Here is an 18,601-nt window from a genome sequence, read left to right as displayed (position 1 = left end):
CAGACGTACGCCATTGCCGGATTCTGATTCAGGATGAGAGGTCATGTTTTAAGCTGTCTCTACACTGTAAATAGATAGCACAATAAAATTCTTTGAAGACAAACTGGAATCAGGCGGAGTTACTTTAGAGTAGACACGATGACCCTCTGACACAATCTGAAAATTTGTATGTAGCACATTCTGTCATTAAGAAGAACAGAATGGAAAAAAGTGGACATTGAAGTGCCTAAGGTAGAGCAAAATGCCCGATTTATGGTTTACATATATATATATATATATATATATATATATATATATATATATATATATATATATAAACAGATGAGGGAATCCTCTGCATGAAAAATCTTTAACCATTTTCCTGTTGTTTGCCACTAAAGAGAAGAAAAAAAAAAGTATACCAACCATTACTGCAACAATGGGAAAGAATTTCTTGTGAGATAAGATGCTGGCTGTGATCATAAGGTGGAAAGAGTAAGGCAGACTGAGTTGCTAATAATATTAAAAACATCAAAAGCATAAAGTATGGCAAAGGTACCTTTGGATTGCCCAGTGATGTCCATCAAAGCAGCAGGTATGGATATTTCCTCTGGTTTTATTCCCAAAGCCTTTCTCATGAATTAGTATGTAGCCACAAGATAGCGGAGGATTAGGACCAGATTTTCCTTCTTCTAGTTGGGCTACCTTCCCAGGTGGATGAGCCCCAACTGCTGCTCATTTCCCTCTACTGCACATGCAGTCACCACAGTTGGTCTTATCTGCTCAATCTGCCAGAACTTGTCTTCACATGCAGAGGAAATCCCTAACTCCTTAAGGGTGGAAGCCCATTGAGTGCCCTCACTTGTTTAGCCAGCCAGTCGAAGTCGTTTCCCTTAGAGGAGGCACAGGTGAGCTGAGGGCCGAGTGGGGATCAAAGATGGAGAAGCTTATAGGCACATATGCAAAAAAGAAAACAATAAAAATATTAGGAGCAAAGATATGGAATACAGGTTTCAAGCCATCTACATGCACACTCAAAAGTCAATTCTAAGCTAAACACACACCTCTTGCATTTCACATTAACCAGAGGATGTTCACATTATTTTCTTCCCACCCCCGGTTTCTGGAACTTTTGCATCTACTTTATTCTTTCTCTCCCTGTCCTGTGGATCCCAGCAACAGGCATAAATATTACTGCCTCCAACCATTTACATCTGTTCCAGTACAGTGTTTTAAGTTTATAGAAACAGATCAGGGAGCTGCCCTATACGAGGTCAGACTTTTTCTTCAATTACCCCAGTGCTTTGCAAGTTGAAGGGCAATGGCCCTCAAAACTCTTAGCTGGGGGTCTTTAACATCATCTGCTTCCTGATCGTTTTAATAGGAAGTGCTGACTATTGAACCTGGGGCTCATAGCTGCCAAGTTATCCCTTTTTTAAAGGGATTTCCCCTTATGCTGAATAGGCTTCCTCGCGAGAAAAGGGAAAACTTGGCAGCTATGCTGGGGCTGTGGATGGAGGGAGATTCTGCAATCTAATTCATGCGGAGTTGTACATGGATCTGAACACAGTTGCTGATCGGAGGATACACTTCTCTGAATTTTGCAATACATTTTCAGTTCAAAGCACAAGGTCAGACATGGGAAAACTCTGGCCTCCAGATGTTTTGGGACTACAACTCCCATCATCCCTAGATAACAGGACCAGTGGTCACAGGTGATGGGAGTTGTAGTCCCAAAACATCTGGAGGGCCGAGTTTGCCTATGCTCACACAATATGAATATTTTGCATACAAAATGTATTGTCATTGTAACATTGCATCCAGTGAATTTATCCCATTAGTGCAAGTGCTTCTGCCTCAACATCACAACTTCCTCCCTCCACATCTACCAAAATGGGATCCAGGCGGTTGGAGGAATCCACAAAATAGATTTGGGGAGACAAGTGGATGCATAGGGAGAAGAAAGGGGCCTTCATGCACAGGCAGAAGTACTTGTCCTAGGAGTATAACTTTTTGGACCCAGCTCTTAACTAAGAATTCTTATTCTCTTCCCTTCCTCTCCCATGAGCCCATGGAGGCTAGCAACTAAAAATGAAACATTCAAATAATGTTAGAACCACAGAACAAAATACATTACTATACAGAATACAATTTTTCCAGGGAGTGGTGCCTATATCCTCCATGCTTTCAAGAAAATCCCCCCTTCCTTACCTCACAAAACAAGCCCTGCAAATTTTATGTCATGCATTTCTCCACCGTCACTACAATGCAGAATCTTATGATATGCAATGGTACCCATTCTGTTCCTTGAGCAGATAGTGCTGATTTGATGCTTGAGAGGGGCCTCTTCTAGGCAATGGTGAATTTTTTTTTGTCTCCAAGCCTGCATTCAACACAAGATATATTAGCTCTAATTTTGTCAGAATACACCAAGGAGGACTTCAGCTTTCCTTCCCAGAAGAGCAGAAAAAACATCTGATGCAAGAGGCTTAGATCACACCACCACAAACTAGACCATAAGGGACATGATATGCCTATGTAGCTTCTATGTGGCTGGTTATTAATTCTGTAATCCAGAGTTGAAATCACTTTGCTGCTTCTCACTGCCTCCTTTCTTCTCTGAGTTTCAATCTCGGATATTGGCTGGGATAGCCCATGAATATTTTGCCAAAGATTCACTGAGCATTTATTTATATATTTATTTCTTTTCTGTCTCACCTTTCTTTCAAGGGGCTAAAGATGGTGCACATCTTGGTTCTCACCTTCCCAAATTGTCTTCACAATGACCCTGTGAGGTGGAGCAGGCTGAGCTTAATTTTCTGTACCAAGGAACGCAGGAAGTTTCATCACTAAGTGGGATTTGAACCCTGAACTTTCAGGTCCTAGTCCAACAGTCTAAAGATTCTAGCCATCTCACCAGACCATAGGTCAATTCTGACAGAATTGCAAGCCTGGTAGATGATGGGAATGCTGTGGATGTAGCATATCTTGATTTCAGCAAGGCCTTTGACAAGGTGCCCCATGATATTCCTGTAAAGAAGCTAGTAAAGTGCGGGCTAGACACCGAACCAAAAGGGTGCTCCTCAATGGCTCTTCTTCATCCTGGAGAGAAGTGACTAGTGGGGTGCCACAGGGTTCTGTCTTGGGCCAAGTCTTATTCAACATCTTTATAAATGACTTGGATGATGGTCTTGAGGGCATCCTGATCAAGTTTTCAGATGACACCAAATTGGGAGGGGTAGCTAATACCCCAGAGGACAGGATCACACTTCAAAATGACCTTAACAGATTAGAGAACTGGGCCAAAGCAAACAAGATGAATTTTAACAAGGAGAAATGTAACGTACTACACTTGGGGGGCGGGAATGAAAGGCACAAATACAGGATGGGTGACACCTGACTTGAGAGCAGTACATGTGAAAAGGATCTAGGAGTCTTGGTCGACCACAAACTTGACATGAGTCAACAGTGTGATGCAGCAGCTAAAAAAGCCAATGCAATTCTGGGCTGCATCAATAGGAGTATAGCATCTAGATCAAGGGAAGTAATAGTACCACTGTACTGTATTCTGCTCTGGTCAGACCTCACCTGGAATACTGTGTCCAGTTCTGGGCACCACAGTTGAAGAAGGATTCTGACAAGCTGGAACGTGTCCAGAGGAGGGCAACCAAAATGGTCAAAGGCCTGGAAACCATGCCTTATGAGGAACGGCTTAGGCAGCTCGGCATGTTTAGCCTGGAGAAGAGAAGGTTAAGGGGTGATATGATAGCCATGTTCAAATATATAAAAGGATGCCATATAGAGGAGGGAGAAAGGTTGTTTTCTGCTGCTCCAGAGAAGTGGACACGGAGCAATGGATTCAAACTACAAGAAAGAAGATTCCACCTAAACATTAGGAAGAACTTCCTGACAGTAAGAGCTGTTCAGCAGTGGAATTTGCTGCCAAAGAGTGTGGTGGAGTCTCCTTCTTTGGAGGCCTTTAAGCTGAGGCTTGACGGCCATATGTCAGGAATGCTTTGATGGTGTTTCCTGCCTGGCAGGGGGTTGGACTGGATGGCCCTTGTGGTCTCTTCCAACTCTATGATTCTATGATTCTAGGTGTGCTCTTTAGCCAATGAACTAGTCTGCATATCTGATAGCTGCCATCAAATGCTTTACTGCATTTGACAGCCACCAATACACACTAATTAATATTTCGTGCGAATATCAAAAAGGCTCAGTCTGAATCGTGCCGACTTGTGCTGAATCTGTATCTGATGGTTAACGGTTCTGTTATGTACTGAGCTGAATCCTAGAACAATAGGATTCAGAATCAGCAGTCTGATTGGTCCGCAGGAGCTACCCAATTTTAACTCCAGGTGGAAGTGAATCCGCAACCTGATTGGCCTGCAGGAGTAGCCAATCAGGCGGCTGGTAGAAGTGAATCTGCAACCTGATTGGCCTGTAGGAGCAGCCAATCAGGCTGCAGGCAGAAGTCAATCCACAACCTGATTGGCCCACAGTTGTAGCCCTGAAGTAGCCAATCATGCAAGGCCCATTGTGTAAATAATGTATATAAGCAGATGGTTTTGGGAAAAGAGCCATTCTTCTCTTCTTCTCCTTGATGACTATAAGCTGAGTAAAGAGCATGAAATTCACTCTCGACTCCGAGTATATTTCAGGTTCAAAATGCTATACAGTCAGGTAGACCTGAATCTGTCTGTAGTTGTTTATACGTACCTCCACCATCCCATTCAGAGTAGCCAAACTGCAACCACACTTTGAGGAATACAGTGGTACCTCTACTTACGAATTTAACGCACATTCGTAAGTCGGAAAAATTCTAAGTCGAAACCCATAGGAATGCATTGGGAGAAAAAATTCGTACATCGAAGCAACCCTATCTAAAAATTTGTAAGTAGAATAAAAATCCTATCTAAACCGCATCCAAGATGGCGGACGGAGCTCCGTTCATAAGTAGAAACATTCGTAAGTAGAGTTATTCGTAAGTAGAGGTACCACTGTATGTAAGCATTTGATGCCCCAAACCCCTTTGTAAAATGGTGGTAGTTCTCAAGCAACTTTTCACTAGCAGAGCATCTGTTCTGGATACAGAAGGTACCAGCTTACCAATCTGGTAAAATTGGTCCATCCAGCCCAGTAGTTTTGACCATCTGGGATTTCAGTAGGGGTTTCTCTCTCAGCCCAAACGGGAGATATCTGAGGTTGCATTTATGTATGAAACAACAGCAGCCAGAACCCTGTACGCACAGAAATGAAAAGAAGGAGAAGAACCAACTAAGGAGGAATGGCTTCAAAAGTGAATGGACTATGTGGAAATGGCAAGATTGACAGCAAAAATAAGAGTTAAAATAGCTGAGCTGTTCACGGAAGAGTCAAATTAAAATGAAGGCAGGGATTGAATTATGAGCAGTGCGTAAAAGAGGATTGGGAAATAATCCATAACGAATTGAAAAAAAATTTAAAAGTACTTTCCCCCAAAAAAACCAGAGTCCTTTTTGCTGGGGATAATTCAGACAGAAATTCCCAGCTGTCAAAAAAATGTTATTTGCTGTATGTATGCCACTACTGCAGGCTGCGTTTTGTTAGCCCCAAAATGGAAAACAAGCAAAGTCCCAACTAAAGAAGAATGGCAACTTAAACTGGTGGAATATATGCAGCTTGCGGACCTAACATATAGAATGGGAGGACAAGAAGAACATTTGTTTAAAGAAGATTGGGAAATGTTTATTGACTATATGGTTGGAAATTGTGTACACTTGACAATGTTCGCAGCATTAAGTTAAATTCAACAGTGTAAATAAGTTTGGATGGATGTAATAATGGAATTCTGGTTTAGTTTATGTAAAATATGCAGGGATTTATGATATGCAAAATAAACTATGGAATGAGAAGAAGGGAAGTCATGGATATTTTAATGTTGTTTAAATGAATATTATAATTTACAAAACAGAAATATATATATATATATATATATATATATATATATATATATATATATATATGAGAATTATGAGCAGAGGAATGAAAACAACAAGTGAAATACAGAATAATTGTATTAGATACAAGTATGTTATATAAAGCAGTAGGTATAAGATGGGAATAAAAACATCATGGAGGTAAGGGTGTGAAGTCAAAATTTTAAGAAAAACATTTATTGAAATTTAAGAAAAATTGTAAATTGGGGGGGGAATTAATTAAAAAAAGTCAAATAGAGATGTCTGAGGTTCATCCTCTTAAACACCAGTGTAAATTGAAACAGCCGACATGGATCAGAGGTGGACCATAGGCTCTCAAATTTTAGTAGCACCTAGTGTGATGCCAAAATTTGGTGTTCCCCCATCTCTCACATCATTCCATTCTACATCATAGTTGCCGTGTCCCAATGTGGAGCCCCTGAACAAGTTACTGAACAAGACGTGCTGCCCTAAATCCACCTCTGCATGGACCATATTTGACATTCTCTGACACACAACATCAGTCTCCAATTGATATTCACTCCTGAAAGAAATCCAGGGAATGCAAGCATTTCCAATTTGCTCCAAAGTTGATCTCTGATTTTCATGTGTGAGTTGATGTCGGTTCTATTCTCTTGTCCTAGAAAATCCAAAAAGCGCCTTAAATCCAGCCTTCAGGGCATCCTGGACCTGTTTGTTCCTCAGGTAGTAAACAAATGGATTCAGAAGAGGAGACACAACAGTGTTAAGAAGCGCCACCCTTTTGGTAAATGCTAATTCACCTGTGCCTCTGGGTTTAATGTACATGACAATGCAGCTGCCGTAAGTGATTGAGATCACTATGATGTGAGAAGCACAAGTGGAAAAGGCCTTCTGCCTGCTTGTGGCAGATGGGATGCACAAAATGGTGAAAATAATATTGATATATGAGACAATAATTACGGCCATGGTCCCAAAGAGGGAGAACGTAGCAATGAGGAGAAACATGAGTTCCGGGAGACTTGTATCCACGCAGGCAAGTTTAATCAGTGGTCCGAAGTCACAGAAAAAATGATCTATAGCATGTGGGCCACAAAAGGGCAATTGATATAATGTAATTGCAGGAGCCATCATGAGCAAAAATCCTCCAGCCCAAGAGAAGAGCACCAGCAATGAGCAAGTTCGATGATTCATTATGGTTGAGTAGCGAAGAGGGTTGCAGATAGCCACATATCTGTCAATGGACATGACTGTTAGCATAAGGAACTCTGTGACTCCCACACTCATGTATAGATACACCTGTATGAAACAAACAGGTAGAGAGATCGTCTGTTGGCCATTGGCCATATTGCCCAATGCTTTTGGGAGGACAGTGGTGGTAAACCCAATCTCTAAGACTGCAAAGTTTCTTAGGAAGAAGTACATTGGGATTTTGAGCTGTGGATTCACAAGTGTGATTGTGATAATCACAGCGTTCCACATTATTGTCAAAAAGTACATGCCAAGCAGGAGTGTAAAAAGCGAAATTTCAGCTTGTCGGCTGTCTGTAAATCCCAAAAGTGTGAATTCTCTCACCATAGTGTTGTTCCTCATTGTTGGCACATTCCTAGAAGAGAAATGAAGAGTCCGGATTCAATGTTAATAAGTTGTTTTAAATTCTAGTGGCCAGTGCTTTTTCCCCTTAAAAAATGTTTAGGGGTACTCTCATTTTGACTCAAGAAAATCACCATTTTATAGTTCAAATTGGGGGAAATAAGTACAGTAAATGGACAAAAGTACAAATATTCACAAAATGTTTAGGGTATGCCCAAAGCCCTGCGTACCCCAGAAAAAAGCACTGCAAGTAGCTGTTTATTTGTTTGTTTCTTTGTTTTTGCCAGCAGGTCTCTGCTGTACAGTTTCTAGGAGATGCAGTAGGTGATTTGCTGGAACAGACCCATATCCATCTTTAGCTCAGATCCTAAGTCATGTCCATTCTTAGTTAGCCTCTAGAACTTTGTAACCAAAATATAGATGTGTTGTAATATATGCAACAGCAGCTGCCAGAATTTTAATTGCTAAAAATTGGAAAAGTAATATAATTCCAAGTAAAGAAGATTGGCTATCAAAACTAAGCACATATAAAAATTTGGCAACAAAAGAAGGAGTCTCAAAAAGTTTAGGCAAGGAAAGGGTAGAAAAGGAGTGGGAACCATTTAACCAATATTTAAGAAAGCAGGTTGAAAAAGTGAATCTTATAGCAGATTTATGAAGGGTGCAAAAATAAAGAAAAGAAAAAAAAAGATAGAATAAGGTGTGCACAAAGTAAAGGAAGTAAAATCAGTTTATAGAAAAGGCTGGAAGTCACAAGGGATGGTGGGGGGAGGAGAAAGGGCTAATATTATATCTATGTTCAAATTATGTTTATTTTTGTTTAAGTTTACGTTATTGTTTGCTGCTTATGTTATTGTTTGTGTTCAGGTTATTGTTTGTGTTTATGTTAGGATTATGTTATATTATGTTATTGGTGTAATATGATTTGAAGGTGGTGGGTTATGATTTTGTTTCTTATGATTTTTATGATTTATTTATGATTTTGTTTTGTATTGTTAAAGGAAAATAAATAAAGTCTATTTTTTATTAAAAACAATAGAACTTTGTAACCAGAATTGTGATGCCTCTGTCTACACCACCGTTCTCCCCCTGACCACAACCTCTTAACCTGCTTGTCAGTTAAGTCAGAATCAGAATGCTTTTCTGACATCTCTCTCATGTCATCTAGTTTGGCCACACTCTGGCTCATCACATGCAATTTGATAGCAAAAGACACAGTGCAGACACAAAAATGCCACTTTTAAACAGTGCTTTAAATAATCCTACATTTCACAATTAGTTACCAAGAATGAAAACAAGAATGTCCTATTTTCTATGCAGTAACTGATTTTGGAGCACAATGTTATGACACTCAATGGTAAATTCTCAGCAAAGGCCAAAGATTGATACAATCTGAAGAGAAACCAGAGTAAACTGCACACCTCTTGCACTTCACCTTAACAGGAAGATCATAGAATCATAGATGACCCTTAGGGTCATCTTCTCCAATCCTCTGCAATGCAGGGGACCCATATGGACACTGAACCCATGACCACGTTGCTTGCAATGGACTGAGCTCCCGTTGCTCTGTCCCAGCAGTTCGAAAGCATGACAGTGCAAGTTGATAAATAGGTACCACTGCAGCGGGAAGGTCCAACGCGTTTCTGGGGGCTCTGGTTTCCATCAAGGTGCTCCTTTGTGCCAGAAACAGCTTAGTCCTGCTGGCTACATGACCCAGAAAGCTGCCTGTGGACAAACACTGACTCCCTCGGCCTGAAAGTGAGATGAGCCCCACAACCCCATACATAGCTGCCAAGTTTTCACTTTTCTCGCGAGGAAGCCTATTCAGCATAAGGGAAAATCCCTGTAAAAAAGGGATAACTTGGCAGCTATGCCCATAGTCACCTTTGATTGGACTTAACCTTCCAGGGCTCCTTTACCTTTTCCCTTTACCTTCTAACCAACTGACCTAACTGAAATGTTCACATCCATTTTTTTTCCTGGTTTCCAAAAGTTTTGCATCTACATTCTTCTCTCTGCGGAATAAAAACAAAGTCTTAAGGACATAGGAACATAAAGCCATAACAATGTTAGAATAGCCTACTGGATCAGGGTGATATGTACAAATTCAACATGGAATGAAAAAAGGCCCATCTATGCCTACCATCTAGGCTGCATGCAACATGTGCTCTGCCATCGAGCTATGACCTCTCAGGTCCAGTGAAGGAGAGACCTCCTTTTTCTGTCTAAGCAAAACCAAAGGACCATAATTATAAGAAGAATAAGAATAAGAATAATTTATTATTGGAATTTGTTTCGGCTACATTTGTTTCGGCTACTTGGAATTTGTTTCGGCTACATTGCAATGTAAACATACACACACTGTTCCACTCACAATACAAATAAGCAAAGAAACCCACCCATAATTGACCTCCCCTACAGCTACACATCTATAAATTTAACAATTTAATGGCACAAGGGGAAAACCTGTTCCTGTGCCTGGCCGATTTTGTATATGAAGACCTGTAGTGACGTCCAGATGGGAGTAAATCTAGCAGATGATGACCGGGATGTAAAGGATCTGCTGCAATTCTTTCTGCTCTCTTCTTAACTCTGGTAGCATAGATTGTCTCTATTGTAGGCAAGCTAGCACCAATTACCCTTTCTGCAATTCTTACAGCTCGTTGGAGCCTTTTCTTGTCTGTCTTGGAAGCTGTACCATACCAAGCGGTAATAGAATTACAGAGAACAGTTTCAATGATGCCTCTGTAAAATTGGATCAACACTTCCTGGGGCAATTTAAATTTCCTTAGTTGACGCAGGAAATACAACCTCTGGTGGACCTTTTTAATAATACTATTGATGTTGCTTGACCAATTTAACTTTTGAGAAATTATAAAGCCCAGGAACTTAAAGGACTCTACTACTACAACCATGTTACCAAGGATGGAAATTGGCGGCAGAACAGAAGAGTCCTCACAATCTGCATTCCAGCAATCTCTGCAATGTTATTGCCTGGCTATCTCCATGGTACCCATTCAGGTCCTTGAGCAGATGGTGCAAAGGATATTCAGTCTTTACTTCTCAGATGCAACATCTTATAGGCAATGGTGCAGATTCATGTCCCTAAGCAAGCATTTAGTGCAACAGATATTAGCTCTTAGTTCATCATGATGCGCTAGGGACCTCCACTTTGGTCCCTGAAGGAGCAGAAAAGGTACTTAACATTTCATCCTTTTTTTATATCTTATCTATAGCAGGGATGGGAAGCAAAATAAAGGGATCACTAGTCATCAGACTTAAAGTAGCAGAAGCCCCACCCCTTACCCTCGAAATCTCACGTTTTGATATAAATTTTATATCGCTTGATATCAATTCCTCATAAATAAACTTTATATTATTTTTTGTTTGTTTGGGGGTATTGTGTAATCTATGTCTGTGGGTGGGGGGTGGGGGTCCTACCATATATATGTTACCCATTTGGATGTATGAAGTCGTGCTGTGTGGTTTCTACCCCTCCCCCAGTGCAAAGGGTCCATTGAACATAGATTTGTTTTGGGGAGGGTGTCTAGTCCCTCTGAAGCCACGGCAGATACTGCAGATCTGGCGCATAGACTTTTGTTTCAAACATTCCATTGTGTTTACTTCTTTCATGCCCCTGTCCACTACCCAACCAATAGGAACCAGGGATGCAGATGACCCACCACGGTCACCCTGTAGGAGCAGGACCCATCACAGTGCTGGGGAGGTGGTGTCAATTTTGTCTATGTATCCATTATCTTTGATTCCCGACTCACCAACACCATGTGACAACCCCCTCCCCAGCACAATGCCAATGGCAGGTGGGACAAATTCAAGTCCTCCGACTGGCAAGAGAGTTCGCAGGTCTCTTGATTCCCTCAGGCTGCTATGGGAAAGGGCGATGGCAGGCCACCACACCACATCTCAACAATAATTTATTATTTACACCCTGCCCATCTGGCTGGGTTTACCCAGCTACTCTAGGCAGTTCCCAACAGAATAATAATCATAATCATAATCTATATACTGTATATAAAAATGTAGAAGGTGCATATTTGTTATTCCACACATTTCTCCACAACCACTTGCCCGATCGCCCTCAAATTTGGCCACAACATCAGAGTCACAAGTGGGAGTGTAACCATCCACTTATATTGGCCAGATGACACACCTAGCACAGGTAAAAACCTGGATTTATGTAAAAAAATGCGCCCTCCAGTGGACATCCAACAAACAAAGGACAAACATACTCCCACAATCCCTCATGCCCCGGAGACCACACCTCCAGCAGGGTTTACATACTAGCTCTACTTTACAGCCTACAGACTAGGCCTCGGCTCCACTTTACATCCTACAGACTAGGCCTCGGCTCTACTTTACAGACTATCCTGAGTGGAGCCCTGGGTGGGGTGAGGAGGGGTCTGAATAGGTCATGGGTTGACCCAGGGTGGGGGGAGTCACAGGGATGACCCGGGGTGGGGGGAGAGGGGACGGGATACCTCATGGGTCGCTACAGGATGGGAGTAATCACAGGGATGAGACACAACAACAGGTGTGTGTGGAAAAAAACACATAGTCGGGGGGGACACACACACATCCTCCCTCTTTCCTGGGAAACAAGGACCCTGAGTCAGGCACAGCACCGCGTGCCCGGGCCAGCTAGTAATTATAATAAAGCAATAAAACATCAAACATTAAAAGCCTCCCTAAACAGGGCTGCCTTCAGATGCCATTTAAAAGTCAGATAGTTGTTTATTTCCTTGACATCTGATGGGAGGGCGTTCCACAGGGCGGGCACCACTACCAAGAAGGCCCTCTGCCTGGTTCCCTGCAACTTGGCTTCTCACAATGAGGGAACCGCCAGAAGGCCCTCGGTATTGGACCTCAGTGTCTGGGCAGAACGATGGGGGTGGAGACGCTCCTTCAGTTATATTGGGCCGAGGCCATTTAGGGCTTTAAAGGTCAGCACCGACACTTTGAATGGAGCTTGGAAACGTACTGGCGAGCAGAATTCTCTCTCTTGTACCCTCATAGCATTTTTATCTCTCCAGTGCAATACATTTTAAAGATTTTTGTATTTGTTTAATCATTTGTTGTTTTTCCTTCCTGGGGCTCCTTTGAGAGTATGGCTGAGATATATAAAAATTTGAATTTCTATGGGGGGGGATTCCTTATTTGGCATTAGGGATGAAAGTAGATGTTAGAAAGAAAGTATAGATGAATTTGATATACTTGTTCTGATGTAAAGATATGGAGATAGTTTTGGGAAATGTTTAAAAGAATGATTAGGAAACTGCTAAAGAAGATTTGAAAAGGAAATCAGTTAGGGGGGACTTGGGGAAGTCCCAGAAACAATGGTTTGAAGAGTTAGAAGAAAGTTAAAATGATTATAGGTATTGTTATTGTGCGTTTTGTGTGTGTGTGGTGTGTTTTCTTTTTTTCTTTTCATGTATATTTTTTATAATGTTTGTATTTTTCTTCCCCCCCCCTAATGTATAAAATTAATAATAATTATTATCAAAAAAGAGAGAGAGTATGGTTGAGATATACATTTAATATATGAAGTGGAAATTCCCCCCTCCCCACATCATACTTATAACTTATAACTCTTTTCCCTCAAAATAAAGATGGCTGATTATTGACTAATCCGAGAAGCCTCTGAGCAATGATAAGGTGGGGTGGATCATTGCAAGCTGAAATAATAAAACGGGGGGGGGGGGAAACAGAACCCTGATGGTCAGGGCAGAACCCAGTGCTTCTAATGTGGATAGCTTTAGCATACTCAGGAATCAAAAGTTTTGTGTCTCTTTTGTAGGAAATGTATACTTTTTTGTGTGTTCTGCAATGAATGGGAAAGTTAATAATGATGTGTAAGTCCATTTATTTCAATGGGCCTTCTCTTAGTCAGATACAACAAATTGTCTATATTGTGAACTTAATACATCAGCCCCAGAGTCTTGTAGCTCTGAACATATTCCAAGGGGTAAACCGGGGGGTGGGGGAGGGAGGATTATCTAGATCCAGAGTTATCCCCTGTATCTGCCTTTCCAAAATATGATAGTTCTTTGAAGAACAATGCTGGATTAGGCTGAAGTCCCCTCTGGCCCAGTATCTTGTTCCTGCACAACGGCCAACCAGGTTCCCATGTGAAACCCACACACGAAATTGGTTTCAGCCTGTGCCTGTTTCATACGATGCACAATAAGTTTCCTGCACCTTAGAGAAGCAATGTTCATGTCAATTGTGTATTGTTAGCAAGCAAAGACTGAATATCTCTTGTGAGATGTGCCTAGGGACACAAACAGCACTTAAGGACATGAGCCAGGTTGCTTCAGTGTTCACTCCTGGGGCAAAGAGACGGAGAAACATGTGTAGCAAAATATCGCCAAGGTCACTAGTCTGTGAGCCAAGACAGCAAAGACGCTTTGGCGAAGTGTTAAGGATGTGGCATGTTAAGAGGCCACACAAAAAATAGGCTTATGGAGTGAAACCTTTACAATTGCTCAATCTCCCTGGTTAGTGGAAGAATGTCAGCGTCATCACCATGACCTGAAGGTTCTAGCAACCAACTTAGCATCTATACAAATGATAACATCATCCCCTTTTCTAAGCTGATGTTAGGAGGTGAGTATTTTGCTACAGCTTTTGGTGATGAAATGAGGTGATGAAAAGTATTTGCTTTCGTAAAGGAAAATGATTTTGCATATAAGATGCTTATTTACAGAATCATTTAGATGTAGCTATGGTTATTGTGATGCATCATATATGGCGATGTCTTTGATGAGCATTTGGATGGGAACTGGCAAGGGCCTGCTGTGGTGGAAATATCAGTGCAGACCATTCCCATGAAATCCAGCCAAGTTCAATGAAAATATGTTGCTTTTGGTTCTGTTCCAGGGATGGTAAACTTGTGATTACTGTATTCACATGTCACTGGACTCCAACTCAGAGTTGAGGGGGGTTTAAGCCCAATAATATTTGGAAGGCCATCTCTGATCTACGTAAATAGTCTGGGAGCAGGGTCTCTAAAGGACTGAAACAGATCTACTGGTCTGATCCAGTTCTTCATGATATCAGTAACAGTCACATTCAGGCAATTGCAGAGAGTTAAAATTGAATAGCATGTGCTTATTTTTTAAAGGCTAACACAGCTCTAAGGTTTCATTTCCCATTACTTTTAGGGAAGTGCCAACAACAATGAACAACACCATGGTGAGAGAGTTTATACTGTTGGGTTTGACGGACAACCATCAACTTAAAATTATACTTTTCATCCTGCTGATTGGGGAATACCTTTTGACGATAATGGGGAACCTACTTATTATTCTAATAACACTGGTGAGTCAACAGCTCAACACCCCGATGTATTTCTTCCTCCGACATGTTGCATTTGTGGAAATTGGGTATACCAGTGCCATTGTTCCTAAAACAATGGACAACATGGCTACTGGCCAGAAGACTATCTCTCTAGCTGGTTGCTTCACACAGTCCTTTGTGCACTTTGTCCTGGGAACCACAGAGTTCCTATTGCTGGCGGCAATGTCCATTGACAGGTACGTTGCCATCTGCAACCCTCTTCGCTACTCAACCATCATGAACAATCGGATCTGCTCATTGCTGGTGCTCTGGTCTTGGGCTGGGGCGCTGTTGCTGATCATTGTCCCTGCAGTTGTATTATTCCGGATGCCCTTTTGCGGCCCAAACACCATCAACCATTTTTTCTGTGACAATGGACCATTGGTCAAACTTGCATGCACGGACACCAGTCTGCTGAATCTCCTCAATTTCGTCACTGCTACCCTCTCCCTCCTTGGGACCTTGTCTGTAAATACTGTGTCTTATGTCCACATTATCTGCACCATCATGCGCATCCCATCCACTTCAGGGAGAAAGAAGGCTTTCTCCACTTGCGCATCTCACATCACGGTGGTCTCCATCACTTACAGCAGTTGCATTTTTATGTACATAAAACCCAACCATGATAGTGAATTGGACTACAGCAAAGGGGTGGCTCTTCTGAACGCTGTGCTGGCTCCTCTTCTTGTCCCATTCATATACTGCCTTAGGAACACACAAGTCCAGGATGCCTTGAGAGGAGCATGTAGACAGCTTGTTGCCATTTGGAAGGACTCAAGATGATTTGGGGTCCAACTGACATCAGAACAAACATTAATATTAAGCATTGACCATGGAGACATCCATTCAATTGCTGACGTGCTACTTATAAACTCTCCTCTGCTGCTTCCTGGGAATACTAGATTTCTTTCAATATCTGAATGCCAATTATATTCTAGTACCGTATGTGAGGTACTAGGGACCCAGGTACTAGGGACCCGGGTGGCGCTGTGGGTTAAACCACAGAGCCTAGGGCTTGCTGATCAGAAGGTCAGCAGTTCGAATCCCTGTGACGGGGTGAGCTCCCGTTGCTCGGTCCCAGCTCCTGCCAACCTAGCAGTTCGAAAGCACATCAAAATGCAAGTAGATAAATAAGAACCGCTACAGCGTGAAGGTAAGTGGCATTTCCGTGTGCTGCTCTGGTTCACCAGAAGTGGCTTTGTCATGCTGGCCATATGACCTGGAAGCTGTACGCCGGCCAATAATGCGAGATGAGCGCGCAACCCCAGAATCGGTCACGACTGGACCTAATGGTCAGGGGTCCCTTTACCTTTACCTTTACCGTATGTGAGTAAAATATATAACTTTGTTTAGAAAAATCAAGTAAGAAAAATCTGATGAAATTCAATATAATTTTTTGCAAATGCAAAACATACATTATTTTTGGAAGTTGATAATTCATGTAATAAAGGAAATGAGAGACTATGTTTTTCCAACCAATCCCTTGGTTATTCTTTTTTGGTTATGTTTATTATTGGCTTATTTTACTGCATTGAGAGATGGCCAGTCATTTACAAGAAGCTGCCTGTGCGATAATCAGCTGCAGTCAGAATAATCTTTGTTTTCTCACTGGATGACAGATTAATGCCATAGCTGCCAAGTTATCCCCTTTTTTTAAGGGATTTTCCATTATGCTGAATAGGCTTCCTCGTGAGAAAAGGGAAAACTTGGCAGCTATGATTAATGCTGATATGAGAGGATGTTCATATGGTTAAATTGACAGATCTGGTTAACATGTGAGGAAGCAGACAACACAGTAATCAACTTACTGAAAAATTGAACCCTTTTTGTTAATAATGGGTGGAACAAACTGTAAGATAACATTGACCTGTGTATTTTGTAAGGAACTTTATGCAGTTAGAATTAGGATAAGGCTGCAAATAGCAAATGATAATTAAATAATAAATTATAATTCTTTTTTCTGTCGTTTTATTATATGTAACAAATTATATTATTATGGTATTATATAACTACATGTTTTGATTTTGTATATTAAAGACAAATAAATAAATAGTTTCCCACAGGTACAGAACTGATTTTGAAATCTTACTCCAGCGATGTCAACTGGAAAAGTGAGCCATATAGTCATGAAAAATAATCAGAAGTTTATCAGAACCAAAGGAGAAGCATTGAGGAATGATGTAGAAAGTCAGCAAAATCTATTTAACCAGAGTCTGCAGCTAAAGAACTAGCAAGATATTCCAAACCATTCAGAGCTGGCACTACTACTAGACAGTGTGAGGAATCTGCCTCAGGTACCAGATGATGGGTGCTTATGTAATGAAATACTCATCCATCCATCATTCCTCCAGAGACCCAGAAGTTAGCCTGTTCTTCATCTCCTAACCTAGATGGCTGTACTTGGACACAGTGCAGGGTGGTGTCCCATATATAATGTTGAAATAGATCTGATCAGGTTCTGTGTGTGGAATCTGGTTGGCCCATCTTCTCCTTTTCTCAGACAGGAAAGTGTGTAAATTTGTGGAATTCCTTGCTTTTTATGCATTGTGTCCCAGTTAACCTCACTCACTTTGAGTGGCCTTAGGTAGCTCTGATACGCCTGCCTCTCCCAACTAAATACCTTAGCATACAATGGCTACAGACATTAAGCACTGTGAGTTTCCTCCAGATTCCCCTCTCTCCTTGGTCCCTTGCTCCATTAGTTCCCTCCCTCTTCCCAATCCAGCCTTCTCTTCAATTACTAAACAGTCACTAAACATTCCATTGTGTTTCTCCTTCCCCATCCATTGCCCATTCAGTCCTTTCTTGCCAATGGATAACCAGCTTCCCCACCCCCGCCACCATTTTATGAACATTCAGGTTCAGCCAATCCATTTCAGAGTGCCAGAACCATAAGCCCTTCTCCTCAAGACATTCACACCCACTGGTGACATTCGCATTCACCACCACCAAATTTGTCCCTATATGTCATATTGTGTGGGGTAGATTCATCATCATCATCATCATCATCATCATCATCATCATCATTATCTATTTCACTTCTGGGCTGGAGGGAATTATAAAACTGAATGCAATCAGCCATAGAAGGCCTAGTTATTGTTGGGAAATTCATTCCCCGTCTGCAGTCATAGGTTTATTGTGTATCATATGACTGTATGAATTTTCATTCCACAGAGTGGATGTGACGTAGACAGGATGTTTACCTTACTGTACTACGTGGGACTGTTGTCTCCTTTGTTCTTTCTCTTTACTGGCTGTCATGCCAGAGAGAGGGAGCCATGATGTAGAACTCCCAGTCTGTTTATATGTAAATAAAGCAGTTAAGCCTTATTTACTGACTTGTGTGTGTGTGTTGTTCTTCATGTTTGTGAGAGCAATCACGATTTGCTCTGTGGGTCCAGTCTGACAACTGGCCCCTGGGGAAAGGCTTAATGCTTAACAGTTATGACAATATTCATGGAATCACATCACGGAGGCTTGACGGCCATATGTCAGGAATGCTTTGGTGGTGTTTCCTGCTTGGCAGGGGGCTGGACTGGATGGCCCTTGTTGTCTCTTCCAACTCTATGATTCTATTCTATTCTATATTGTACAAGCTCAGTATAGGTAAGTGAAGCTTAGGTAGGCAACCTACATGTTGTTTGCAGAACATAAGAGCATGTGATGGATTTGGCCAAAGTCCCATCTAGTCCAACCAGGTGCCTATGGGAATTATTATTATTATTATTATTATTATT

At 41.6% G+C, this 18,601-nt stretch overlaps 2 protein-coding genes across 2 annotated transcripts; one reads left to right on the top strand and one right to left on the bottom strand.

Moving 5' to 3' along the window:
• Positions 1 to 6,563: 6,563 nt before the first annotated feature.
• On the bottom strand, positions 6,564 to 7,508 carry LOC118095713 (olfactory receptor 6C74-like). The gene has a single exon (XM_035136945.1). It carries the CDS (start codon positions 7,506 to 7,508, stop codon positions 6,564 to 6,566), a length of 945 nt encoding a protein of 314 aa, XP_034992836.1.
• Positions 7,509 to 11,283: 3,775 nt separating this feature from the next.
• Positions 11,284 to 15,647, top strand: LOC118095714 (olfactory receptor 6E1-like). Its single transcript, XM_035136946.2, has 2 exons — positions 11,284 to 11,293; positions 14,695 to 15,647. The coding sequence occupies exon 2, from the start codon at positions 14,706 to 14,708 to the stop codon at positions 15,645 to 15,647; it is 942 nt and encodes a 313-aa protein (XP_034992837.2). The 5' UTR covers positions 11,284 to 11,293; positions 14,695 to 14,705.
• The last annotated feature ends 2,954 nt before the right edge of the window (positions 15,648 to 18,601 follow it).

This window comes from Zootoca vivipara, chromosome 13 (assembly GCF_963506605.1).
Source record: "Zootoca vivipara chromosome 13, rZooViv1.1, whole genome shotgun sequence".
In the NCBI taxonomy this organism is placed as follows: Eukaryota; Metazoa; Chordata; class Lepidosauria; order Squamata; family Lacertidae; genus Zootoca; species Zootoca vivipara.
This window is presented reverse-complemented; position numbering and strand designations above follow the sequence as displayed.